At 35.5% G+C, this 13,400-nt stretch overlaps 1 protein-coding gene across 2 annotated transcripts; it reads left to right on the top strand.

Annotated features, from left to right (window-relative positions):
- The first annotated feature begins 975 nt into the window (after positions 1 to 975).
- On the top strand, positions 976 to 11,473 carry LOC125819476 (serine/threonine protein phosphatase 2A regulatory subunit B''beta-like). 2 transcript variants are annotated; one of them, XM_049498904.1, is made up of 13 exons: positions 976 to 1,505; positions 3,219 to 3,461; positions 3,569 to 3,674; positions 3,912 to 4,011; positions 5,036 to 5,141; positions 5,342 to 5,432; positions 6,080 to 6,221; positions 6,728 to 6,875; positions 7,060 to 7,169; positions 8,895 to 9,051; positions 9,802 to 9,927; positions 10,022 to 10,187; positions 11,015 to 11,473. In XM_049498904.1, exons 1-12 carry the CDS (start codon positions 1,356 to 1,358, stop codon positions 10,160 to 10,162), a joined length of 1,620 nt encoding a protein of 539 aa, XP_049354861.1. In that variant the 5' UTR covers positions 976 to 1,355; the 3' UTR covers positions 10,163 to 10,187; positions 11,015 to 11,473. The 2 variants fall into 2 exon arrangements, with proteins under 2 accessions (XP_049354861.1, XP_049354860.1); XM_049498903.1 differs by having other exon boundaries at positions 3,566 to 3,674.
- The last annotated feature ends 1,927 nt before the right edge of the window (positions 11,474 to 13,400 follow it).

Below are 13,400 nucleotides of genomic sequence, written 5' to 3'. Positions count from 1 at the left end.
AGTTTCTATTGAATTTTTATTTCATTAAGGATTATATTTAATTTTCACATAATAACTCTTGTATATCTAAGTTCAATGTGAATTTTGTCAAGAATTATGTTTAATTTTTACATAATAACTCTTGTATATCTAAGTTCAATGTGAATTTAGATTAACAAAACATTTAGTTTTAAAAATCTTAAATATAAAAATTTGAGTATAGTTTAATGGCTGATAAAGTAGATGAAACTCATGAGAGATCAACATTTATATTTCAAAACTATAACAAACAATATTAGTTAATTTATTTTAAACGTTCATATATTTAAGTTTTGATAAATAAAATTATTTATACAAATGAGTTAGGCTTCGGAAAAAGCCTCTATACCTTCACGAGGTAGTGATAAGATCTGTGTACACTCTACTCTCTCTATATACAATTTAGTGAGATTTCACTATTATGTTGTTGTTGTAAATGAGTTAGGCTCATATAATCAACGACATAATACATCGACAATCTCTTAAATTTGTCAGAAAAAATTATTTAGACGTTCGAACTACATCTTACTCCAATTGAACGTTTGAATACATGATAAAGTGTTCCTATTAGACACTTATAGTTCAAAATTTGAAAAAACTTTTGTACATTCTCAAACATCTATTAACAAGTTAAGTTAACCACATATTAAGCAAATCAACCTAAATCAAAACATGGATAGGTTTTATTGTGTAGTGAGGTTACATATCAAGTTTAAATTTCAACAGAAACAAATTCTTTTCGTCTGTCTTATCTTTGATGAAAAGAGTTATCTAGTCCCAATTGCTCCGGGGAGGTGACACATAACATGTGAAATGAGTCAAGGCGCGTGAATTCAGACGCATAGTTTTTTTCGCCCAAAATTTAAATAAAATTTGTTTAAATATTCATTAGAACTATAATTCGAGTGTTTAAACGAAATCATATAATTGTAGGTTAGATATATATAATTACATCATTATTACACAACTTAGCATTTTGCATTTCCTCCTTCACACACACAATTGCTACTTTGCTTCAAGGGTTTCGAGCTTGTGTAAATTCTCTCCATTTCTCCGATCTCTCAATCGGAATTCAAATCCCTAGAATTCGTTTTCCATCAATACAATCTCACCTCAGATTTCATAAATCTAGAAGGATCTAGAACGAAATCCTCAATTCGGAAAATCGTTGTCGATTTCTTCGAAAAAAATAATCAGAAATTGATACTTTAAGCGACGTTCTGGTGATGTGAAAGCTCGTTTTTTTGGTTTGTTTGATGATAAGGAAAGTTCTGGAAGAGTTGAGGATTTGGATTTGGATTGATTTCGTTGCTTAGAGAGTTGAAGAGGGTAAAAAAATGGATGTGGATTTAATTGGTGATGTAGCGAGGCTTGATGCTGAACTGTTGCAGCTTCCTGATGTTTCGTCGTTTGCTATCAAGGATAATCCTTTTGTTGCCCAGAAGCTTTTTGATCAATGGCTATCACTTCCAGACACGACACCTTTGGTAGTTCCACAGTGCCTAATTTTGCTAATCATTTGTGTATTTTTTTGTGTATTAGGAATTAGATTTTGGTAGCATCTTGAGCGTACCGAGGACATGACCTTAGGTAGGAGAGTTTGGATGTTGTGGAATAAGGTAGAAGGTTAGTTGGTAGTTGAGTCTAGCTTTCCTGCGATATATGCGTGGTGGTCATACTTGGACCTTCCTTCTTACCAGTAGTGTTAGCTCTATTTACGACACCTTTGGTAGTTCCACCGTGCTTAATTTTGCTGATAGTTTGTTTGTTTTGTTTTTTGATGTATTAGGAATTAGATTCTGAAATTTTAATTTGGGTCCATTCTTTTTTTTCCATAACTTGGTTGATATGGTGATAAGTGAAGGATTTTGGGCTATGAATGATTTGTAATTCATGTTAAGTATGGAACATTGTTGCCAAAATGACAAAGTTGGAATGCACCTTGGTGTGGCCTGGTGGTCTTTGAAGTGGGTTGAGCACCTTGAGGTCCACTAGTAAGTAGAAACAAAAACACTAGGTGATTTCTTTCTATCCATTGTACCCTTAGTGGACAGAGTTACCTGGTACCTAGTGGTGGGAGCTGGCTGGGTATTAGCCGAGGTGTGCAAAAGCCGTCCCGGACACAATGGTTTTCAAAAAAAAAACAGACAAGTTGGAAAAGAAGTGAAAGGGAAATTGAAATTTTTGTGGTTGGTATAACTGACAATTCCCTTGTGAATTAGCTACTCTACCCCCAGTTGGCTCATAGATTCAAACTGGTTGGATTGCCATCCCGCCAGCCTGCCACCCTTTACCGGGGTAATGCTCAAGTACCAGGCTTCAAGAAAATTGTGAAGTGTAGTTACAAGCAGTACTTTCAAGTTAGTGTGTTATTGCATCATAATGTGCTCCTATATGATCTGTCTTGTATCTCACAGAAGTGATTCTAACTACTATAATATGTTGACTTCATGAGAATGTTAAGTATATTATGTTGAGTGAAGTATCATGTTTAGTGAATGTACTGTCAAGTCCTCTAGGGTGAGGAATGATTAGAAGGCACCGTGAAGATGTATTAACCATTTTTGTGTGGCGTGTAGAAGAAAGATTTCAATAGTCTGTTGCAATTCTGTGCTCTTTCTCTGAGTTCTTTTGTCTACTTTTGTTATGATTGTACATTCTTTGGACTCTGGGATCAATTGTGTTTCTTTTGTTTGAGTGTACTCTTGTTCTTTACCAACAAAAATCCAACATTTCTCAGAGTTTGAATAATAATATGCATATAAGACTACAACAACTTGTTGCAGTCGCTGATAATGGAATCACTGTGTTCATGGAACTACTGTCTCTGAGAAGCTTTCCCAGGATGATGGAGATGTGGTGGTGCTCTGGTTTAATAGGGACTCCTCGTAAATTTTTGTATTGTTGGTGATGAACAGTGATAGTAATGCTTGAGGATGTTCGGCATTGTATTGTATTGTTGGTGCTTTGGATGTTCACACGTGTTTGAGCTTTTAAGAATTGAACATTGAACTGATGGACTATTGAACATCCATGTGGATTTTTCTCAGTACTGGGGGCCTATGATGCTTTGTGCTGTCTGCCCTGCATTATTTCAAATAGAAGCGATGATTTATGCATTTCCCCCCGTTTCATTTAAATATAGTTGTTGATCTCAGGTTGATTGGCAAATGGAAAGTAATCTTTTTCACTACATGCAGGTGAAAAATTTGATTAATAATGCTAAAGCTGGTGGTCCCTTGAATGCGACTGGAACTTCTTCCAGCACAAATGTAGCAACAAGCAGTTCTTTGCCGTCTATGTTTCCGGCTGGAAGTACCCCTCCTCTTTCCCCAAGAAGTTCATCTGGTTCGCCACGAACAACGAGACCCAGGGCAGGCCCCTCTATGTTAGGATCCCCTTTGAAATTAGTGAACGAGCCTGTTAAAGAGCTAATACCACAGGTATGGAAACGTTGCATAACTAATTCAGGGTGATGCCTTTGTTTTTTTTGGCACAGACAGATTGTGATGATTTCTCCTTTTTGATCAAATGCATATGATGATAGCAGTTCTATTTTCAAAATGGCCGTCCACCTCCAAATGAATTGAAGGAACGCTGCTTGTTTAGAATAAACCAGTTTTTCTATGGTCACACGGATGGACTACAAATGGATGGTAAGGTTCCCCCTTTTTTCTTGGGTGGGGGTAGGGGCGGGGTAATAAACCAAATATAAGCATAATACTAAGCTGGATCACGTATTTTTTTATAAGAAAAAGTTTCTTGATACTTAAAGAGTAGTTTATCATTATTTATGCTAGCTATATGGGCAGTTGACCTTTATGATGCGACTTATTATTATTTATGTGTGCATCTTGACATTCCATTTAAGTTATTTTTTCCTTGGTTGTCAGAATTCAAACCAATTACTAAGGAAATATGCAAGTTACCATCGTTCTTCTCCACGGTTCTTTTTAGGAAGATTGATGTTGATAGAACAGGCATCATAACAAGGTAAATGTTATCTTTCTTCTGAATTCTCGAGATGATTCGTTAACTCTTTTGGGTATTTCCTAGAAGGTCATCTGCACCTTCAGAAAGTGGAAATGAAAATATGGGATGAAGGCCATCCCTTCTTCCTTTAACATCTTTCTATGTCTTTTTGTCCTCTTCTAACATGTTTCTATAAGATATATAAGAATACGTTTTCTTGAACAGATATCCTTCTATATGTTTTTGAAGTTCGATATAAAGTGTATTTTTCTTTTTTTTTTGGGAGGTTCTAAAGTTAGTCAGATCTGTTGCATTGTGACAGAACATTGTTATTCTGGATAGTTTGCCTTAGCTGCCTCAATTTCAGTTTGAGATGGGTTTGATGTATATTCACCCTCCTTTATATTTTAAAAATTGAATAGACGAGAATACCAAATAAAAAGGAATTAGTGTGGTACACAAAAAAAATATAAAACAGTTTGATCATACAATAAAATAACATTATCCTAAGATTTTCTCCCAAATAGCATTGCATTTTGGTAATTGTTATCCTACTGAAGTGACTGGCGCCTTAATAGACATGTTCACTTTGTTACCTTCCAACATTCCTTTCACATCTTGGAATTTTTTTACACTAGATGGGAAATGCTGTTTTCTGGAGAGTTCTTTCTTTCTTTTAACTAAAGTACACCTTGTGAACTTAAGTTCGTAGTGTAAAAAATCTGTTTTATGAGCTGATGATCTTTACTAGTTGTCTTTCAATAGTTCAAGTTAAAGAGCTTCTTTTGGTCTGTATCTGGAACTCTTTGCCTTGTGAACTTATATCACATCTGGACCTTTAAAAAAAATATTCGAACACCTCTCCTGTGTTTATTTATAACTACTAACACTAGAAAAAGACCAACTCAGAAGTGATACCTGATATAGGGTACTAGTAATGCTGATGCATAGTATACCTGAGCTTTTAGTGCTAATATTTTCCTAGTAATGTCTGAAACTACTTGAAAGAGAGTTTGCTGATGCTATTTGCTTAACATGGCTGTAGGGATGTCTTTGTTGATTATTGGGTCAACGGAAACATGTTGACAAAAGATATAGCAACCCAAATTTACACAATCTTGAAGCAGCCAGATCTCAAACACCTGACACAGGTGCTTTCTCTAGTTTGTTTTTTATTTGTTTGAATGGCTCATCACATTATTTTGTAGTTTCTCGCTCATCCTATCTCAAAAGAGCTAAAGATTTTGTCTGATTATTCATGATTATAAAGAGATTACTTTTATGCAACAGAAAGGTTGTGGATTTGTTTTTTTCCTTCCGTCTATTGAAATTTCAACCAATTTGATTGTAGGATGATTTCAAGCCTGTTCTTCGAGATCTTTTGGCAACACATCCTGGTTTAGAGTTCTTACGGAACACACCCGAATTTCAAGAGCGATATGGTACCCTTCTCAATATTATGTAGCATTAATTGCTAATGCATGCAGAATTTTTTTGTGCCCTTGAAATCGTCAATGCTTTTTGTGATGTATATAACCATTGTCCTAAGTAATCTCTTCTGTTAGACTTCCCTATTAATTTCTATCTTGAGATGTTACATTTAACCATAGCAAAAAAACTAGAAGTGCTATGGTAGTTGTTGCTGTAAAATTTTCAGTGAGGTGGGCGTGTGTGGGATGAACTGGACAGGTATTATATGTTGAACTAAGTGTGCTGTATTACTCATCCCCCTGCCCCGTGGTTGAGAAGAAAGGCAATGAAAGATTTAAGGGTTCCTAGCTGTGTTATCTCGCATGGAGCAATTACCTTTTCTGGGCTTTTGGTATGTCAAGCATGAGAACTCTAATGCCTTGTATTTCTCATCTAACTAAGACTTGAAATTTCCTTTAGTTGCTCGCTATAAAGGAGTCCCATTCAAACTAGTTTAGGTAACTGCTAACTTTTTACCCTTTTGGGACTTAGGAATGGAGTAGATAGTCTGTTTTTTACAGGTGGAATGATACATCTTATTTAGATACTTGTTTGTAACATAGAGGGGTTTCAAACTACTACACTCTATGGTAACAGTTAATTTTCTTGCATTGGCCAGCTGAAACTGTAATATACAGAATATTTTTCTACGTGAATAGATTGGGTGATGGTCATCTTACCCTCAGGGAGCTGAAGCGTTCTGACCTAATTGCTGCAATGCAACATGCAGATGAGGAAGAAGATATTAACAAGGTCCTTAGGTAAATACATTTGCAACAGTATCGACTTAATGTAGACATGAAAAAATGTACAAACTTCTTTTTGGGAAATTTTAGAGATTCACGTCTTTTACTTCACTTGATGCCATCTGTTCTTGTTTCATTGCCATCAAAATGTCTAATGTCGTGTGGTTTGAATACAAGCATGTTTATGTGGCAAGTGGTGGTGCTAGGAAATGGTCTTTTTTTTACTAGTCAAAGAAAGAAGAGAGGAGAAAAGGTGCAGTATATATCACTGATTAGCAAAATCCTTTTTGGAAGATTGACATTACAAAAGGACATCACAATGTTTTGCAGATTACTTTAAAACTCTGGGTTCTCACAGAGACTAAGTCAAATATTCTGTTACTTTCTTTACCTTTTAGAGTTTGTTCTACTGGCTTTTGCTTGACATTATTCTCACTGATAACTTCGGGCAAGTTCTTGTTACTTCTTCTGATCAAGTAAATACTTCTGCTGCATCTCTGAGCACCTTATTTTTGCTGCAGATACTTTTCTTATGAACACTTTTACGTGATATATTGCAAGTTTTGGGAGCTCGATACCGATCATGATTTTCTGATTGATAAAGAGAACCTCATTCGATATGGCAACCATGCCCTTACATACAGGATTGTTGATAGAATATTTTCTCAGGTTTGAGTCTTCCATGTACTCTGTCACTTCTCAATTTACCTTCCCTGCAATAATGAATAAACTGTTGTATTTTAAGAATGCTTGCTTATCACGTTATAAGGAGTTTATGTTTTAATTTTCTGTCGTCCCCACAGGGATATCTGATTAGTAGAGAGAAGATTAGCATGTTTAATTGTTTTGTCAGGTTCCAAGGAAGTTTACAAGTAAAGTTGAAGGAAAGATGGGTTATGAAGACTTCGTTTACTTTATATTATCAGAGGAGGATAAAACGTCAGAGCCTGGTCTTGAGTACTGGTAATTTCAGGATTAACATGAAACTCTTTTTCAAGTTCCATTAGAATGTTAAAACTTTTCCTCCTGATTCTTCTATAATAGAGCATATGTATCTTCTTTTTATGAAGATGGAGCATTTGAGTCTCTTTTTTATCATTTGTGAATTTTTTTCCTGCTGAGCGGAGATTATGTTAGTAATGTTCTTCCTTTAAGGAGCCAACTGATTTCCACTATCCATGCCAATTTTATGACTGCAGCTGGATTGATGAATTCCTTCTGTATTGTGCTTTCCTAGTTTATTGAGTAGGAAAGGGGGATGAGATGTTGGTGTAAGTCTTCAAAAAGACTTTTGTTTAGGTCAAGAGAATCGGCTCTCCAATAATTAATAGCATCTGGGATCACCAAAGATGCTGGTACTTGGAAGTATATGCTATTATTGTTCATAAGGTTAATATGCTTGTGCTAACCAGGATATCACGAGTATGAATAAGATTTTCCTTGCAAATTACCTACTTCTAGTTCTAGCCATATATTTGTTGCATTAAGATTATATTTCGTATTTGTTTTCAGCAATTGTTTTTGTTCTGCGTAAACAGTTTTTTTGTTTTATCAGAAAAAGAGAAGTCGAAGGTTGTTTCCCAGACCTTAATCCAAACAAACACACTGTTTTGTGGAAAGGTGGGGAAAAATAAAAACAAAACAAAACCAATACCGTTTTAGCACCTTAAAAAAAAAGACCAAGACTAGATCTGTTTTAATCCAAGTACCATCTAAGATGTACGAAAGTAATTCGCACAGGTTGGAAAACTGAATGATAATTCAAGTGCTTTTGCCGTGCCTGTTTTATTATAATTTGTTTATGAGAATAGAATCAACGTCTTCCCCTCCCCCCGTCCTGCTCTGATTCTGATACAAAATAATTTTGGTGATTTGAGTATTTTAATGAGATGTGAATATTTACAATAATGGCCTATGGGAGCTTATAACATGCATTTATTAACTGGAAGCCAAGTTACTAATTGACTGCATAAGATTTGAGTACACAGAGGACTTTTTCAGATTAGTAAGGTCATTTTTATTACTTTTGTTAATCCAGGAGGTGCAGAATCTTTACATAGTAGATAACTCAAGCTCCCTCAAAATTTAGGGAACTGAGAAGTCAACTAATGTGTCTTGATCATACACGTCAAATATTTTACACCAAAGAAATCCATCAACTATGCATCAGTCCCAAACAAGTTGGAGTCGACACACCAAAAGAAATCCAAAAATAAAATAAAAATTACAGACGTTGATATTTGAGTTTACAAGCTGATACTGCAGTATCTTCAAAGTATCTCTGATTTCTATATCCACAGTACCCTGAAAATGCAAGCTGGCCTAGTCCTCCAAACTCTTCTGTCTTCTTTCCTTATCGTCCTTTTTGCTAACCTTGTTAGTTGTTCTTTAGGTTATCTTGGTATTTGAAAGCTAATGGGTTGGAAGTCAAATCGCTGGTTGTTGCATTTTGAAGATTTAGAGTATATCAAGAATTATTGTGACAGTCAGGAAGACCATTAGTTGATTGTGTTGCATTAGGGTTGTACGCTTTAATTCTGTTCATTTCAGCCAAGAATTTGGGCAAAATAATGGTATTATAAAATGATGAGTCCTCTTCAGAAAATTTGAATTGTATAGTTGTGGTAATGAACAAGTACTCACTTATAACCACAGCCTTCTCTCTATCTAAATTTATTTTATGGGCAGGTTCAAATGCATAGATTTGGATGGAAATGGTATTCTGACTAGGAATGAAATGCAATTCTTTTATGAGGAGCAGTTGCATAGAATGGAATGCATGGGCCAAGAGCCAGTGCTTTTTGAGGATATTTTGTGCCAGATGGTTGACATGATTAATCCAGAGGTAATCCTATTTTTTTTCTCACATTTGATATCTTTATCATGTTGTGTCCTATGAATGCTTTTTCTACTGTAATGAGAGAACACTTCTAGTTGACCACTTTTGGTACCTAACTTGAAGTTTGTAAGTTGCATTGTCTGAATAGTTTTTTATGTGAAAGAAAGCGATGTAGAAGTTAAAAGTTAGTGAACTGCATTGTCCCAGTGGTTTGGGCTCGGGACTTCCATGTTGGAGGTCTCAAGTTTGAAACCCCTTGCTAGCGAAAGCAAGGGGTTTGCCTTTTGGGTCGAGCTCGTCGCACCGGGCTTGCCTAGTGAGGGTTACCTCTCATGTGTGGTTTGCGAGCTATTGTATAGAAGCGGGGTTTTACCCTGTGCGCACCCAAAGGGTAGCGGCTGCAGGTTTCCTTGTCATAGATAAAAAAAGTTAGTGAACTGTGTTTCTTTTTAAGCTCTGGTGGAGGTTGGCAGGCAGATTTTTTATCTTCTTGATGGTGAAATGGTAAACCAATGTGCTGAGTAAATTCCCTAGTCAATGGTCCTGCAGAAAGAAGAAACACAGCAGATGTGTTTTCTTCCCTAAATATATGATTAGTTTGGGAAAGAAGTAGTCGATTTCTTTACCAACCGAAACAAGTTATGTCATTCTTCAACTTGTATTGTTTGAGTAGATGCACAATATATAATGTTTTAATTGTACCATCTGGGTTAATTTTCAGAATGATACATAACACTGAAGTTTCTTTACTTGCAGGATCAAAGTTATTTTACGTTACACGACTTGAAGGGAAATAAACTATCCAGCAGTGTTTTTAATGTTCTCTTTAACCTCAATAAGTTCATGGCATTTGAAACTCGCGACCCGTTCCTTATACGTCAAGTGAGTTAATGTTTGGTTAATAAGTAAATGAGCTCGATCTACATTTCTTCATCATTCTTACCAACAGATTAATATGATTTTCTTTTTGTTCCAGGAACGTGAGAACCCGAATTTGACCGAGTGGGATCGCTTTGCACACAGGGAATATATTAGACTCTCAATGGAGGAAGATGCAGAGGATGCCTCCAACGGAAGTGCAGATGTCTGGGATGAATCACTTGAAGCGCCTTTTTGAGTTTTTCAGTTGGCAAGGTGGAAAGGTATGAGCAATCCATTTTATTATATCTCCTTCAACCAGTACATATTATAGATAGATAGTTCTGTGAAACAGTGTTTCTTATCAAGATCTCTCTGGTTTTTAACTCAAATATCCGCTCTTTAATATTATGAAGCTGCTAGAAGGTCTAGTACTCGACTAAACTTATAAACACCTGGGGTGGCTCCATTTTCGATGATACTAACCATCGCTGAACCTAAAGTATTTTTTTACTGTATAATTTACTTTAATTTCACGACACTGTTCCTTCTAAAATAATTGAAAAGATGAGGAAAATACATATTTTGAGCATCAAGTGGCAAAAGGTGGAGGATTTGTGGCTTAGGTCGCAGGTTCAAGCCCCACACCATGCAAAGCGAAGCCCGGTATTTAAGTGAAGAATATTGCGGGGCGGGCCCATTATCCACCGAGTTTAGAAGGCTGTGATTGGTCCAAAGGGCGGGTCACAGACGGATTTCTCGGTTATCAAAATAAAATAAAATATTGAATGCTAGCTGGAACTGAATTCATAACAAAATTATTGACCACCCAGGTGAATGCAGAATCCCTTTTTATTAGAGATTATATCGTAGCCAAGTGATAGGAGATACATTCTCATCTCATTTTCAGTTGCAATACAAGTATATAGCTCGGTGTGTGTGTGTGTGTTCATTTTAGCTTAGCTAATTTGGCCACCTATTATCACTGTGGCCTCTACAATTTTGATCACTTCTATTACATTTATTTAATATGTGAGTTGGAAGGCCCTGGCCATAATATGGGTATTGCTATACCAGAAGGCTGAACTCCTGTTTTTTAAATCTGTACTAGTTTCCAGCGAAGTGCCTGCAGCGAACTTCATCTGAAGCTGAATTTTGAGCCGCAAAGTGCATTTTGCACAGAAATGAATGTGGGATAAGCTGCTCTTGGAGATCTTTTGAGATAGCCACAGAGGAAGTTTTGTTTGGTCTACACAGAGCACGCTCTCTCGAAGTATCTGTCCATGCTAGTTTGAAAACTGCCAACATGAATTATCAAGGGCTTGGCACATGAGCAATTGACGATAATGTACCCTCTGGTAATTCAGAACTTTCACATTTTGTTTTCTCTTTTGCTGTAACAAATCAATGTTATTAATTATTTGTTGTTGTTCCAATTTTCAGCGGTTTCAGATACGTTTTTGTCTAGATGAGGTTTAGTGTAGTGAGTGCCAATGTGCCATGTTATCTGCTTTTTGTGTTCCGTGAATCTTTGATAGTTTTGTTATGGACTGCAGGATATTCTTCTCTATTTCTTTGTCCTGCCACTTGGATGTTGAAGCCAAGTATGGTAATTTTCCTGTCAATTGGCACTCTGTTGATTTATTAGTCACAAGTAATAAACGTTCTAGTATCACTATTCAATATCCCTTGAATTTGGTTGAGCAAGAATGAACGGAGTTTTACATTGTCAGTCTCAAGTTCGGATTAAGATGAAAGTTTTAGGTTTAGGTTTAACCTTGAACTTCAGGATTAAAATTGTCATAATATGATGAAAAACACTTTTAAACATTGAATGAAATATGTCCATATAGTGAAATGTACAGTATGTGTGTTCTAATTTGGACAATACAATAGTCTAAAAGGTATAATTCTTGCCTTATCTTTTCTTTGAAATTAGCCATTGTTCATATAGTCTTTAAGGATAGGCTGTGGGGGCAAAGGGGGAATTTGACAGGAGAGATCACTATCGGAGGATGATCGAAGTTATTATTAATCACTTCTCCAACAAATAAAGTTACCTATAATGTAATAATGCTGATAAATCCAATGTCCCAATAACATGTTTAGTATTATTTCACAAGTGAGGCTTAGAGAGGACAAAATGTAGGGAGACTTTTCTGTTACCTTTGCGGGATAGAAGGGTTGTTTCCAATAGATCATCGGAAATCCAATGTCCCAACAACATACTTTTTTGTGTAATTTCACAAGTGAGATTTGTAAAGGATAAAACATGCGCAAACCTTATTCGATAATTCTTTAGTTCAAAAGATAGATGAATTTAAGTGGGTTTGCTTCACCAACAAATAAAGTTTCCTATAATACTAATAAACTCAATATCCCCCTAACGAATTATAGAGGGTTTGGTTGACACTTAATATCATGAATTGTAACATTTTCAAATGACTATTTTATCCTTCTCTTGATAAGGATTTTAAAAAATAATAATAATAATAATAATAAGATATTTTAGATCATATTTAAAGTTGTGTTGTTACGGTTTGTACTTTGAAAGAGCCAATTAAAAAAGCTTCCAACACTGTCCATTAAGAACATTTTCACATGCTAGAGGGGACCAATCATACCTAGCAGCATTGCATGTGCTTCTCTGTGCATGTCCTATTTTGTGCCTCTCTATTTGTCAATCAAAATTTTTACTAAAATATAATTTAAAATTTATATAATCTTTCAAAAAATAAGTGTTCAGCTGATCACCTTTGAACAATTAGAGATGGACTATAAGTTTTACGTTTATGGATTCTTGATTCTTGGATAGGATAACGATTGAGTTCCGAATAGATATATATATATATATATATATATATATATATATATATATATTAAAGTGGATTTTCTTAAAAAACCAAATGTATTGGCTAAAACTACTACATTCTGTTGAATTCGTAAATTGGTGTATTGATCCATGTTGCTTGAACGGTTGAACCTATGTGGCTCGTGTGAGTGTGTTGTGACGTACACAAGATTTTGTGTAGGTATTGTCAATTTTAAGGTATATACATACATCAAAAGAAAACTTCGAGAGTACTTATTTTATATACATATAAATTAAATTCTTTTAACGAAATTGTGCCGGATAACACTATTTGATTCAATGTGTCTTTGCCTCTTAAGTGTGTGTGAGAGAGAGATGGAAGGGAATCACCAGTATTTTTGCAGCGTAATGCCCTTACCTACTCATCTCGATATTTACATCATACAAATGAATGAAATGTGTTATGCGTACAAGAGTTTGTCCCTTTACTATGATTAAATGATACGTATTCTTACTATATAAACATCTAGTGCAAGTAAGTATTTACCTGTCGTGAAAAAGCAAAAGTGGGCCAGGAAAGAGAAGTGAGCTGGCAGACATATGGGCCTCAAAATAAGCCCATAAGGTCTCACAAAATCCAGAACAAAATGTACCAGACATTAGCTTTTTTTTGTGGGGTAAAAAG

The sequence above is a fragment of the Solanum verrucosum genome, unplaced genomic scaffold, assembly GCF_900185275.1.
Source record: "Solanum verrucosum unplaced genomic scaffold, falcon-dt-bn FXZP01000255.1, whole genome shotgun sequence".
NCBI classification, from domain to species: Eukaryota; Viridiplantae; Streptophyta; class Magnoliopsida; order Solanales; family Solanaceae; genus Solanum; species Solanum verrucosum.
Note: the sequence above shows the minus strand (reverse complement) of the source record. Positions and strands in the feature narration are given on the sequence as shown.

Bases quoted from the DNA above. Each gene is read 5' to 3' on its own strand.
- LOC125819476 (XM_049498903.1), top strand. From the start codon at position 1,356: ATGGATGTGGATTTAATTGGTGATGTAGCGAGGCTTGATGCTGAACTG. The intron at 5,433-6,079 runs GTACCCTTCTCA...TGCATTGGCCAG, and splicing joins CGAATTTCAAGAGCGATATG to CTGAAACTGTAATATACAGA. The intron at 6,876-7,059 runs GTTTGAGTCTTC...TTGTTTTGTCAG, and splicing joins TTGATAGAATATTTTCTCAG to GTTCCAAGGAAGTTTACAAG.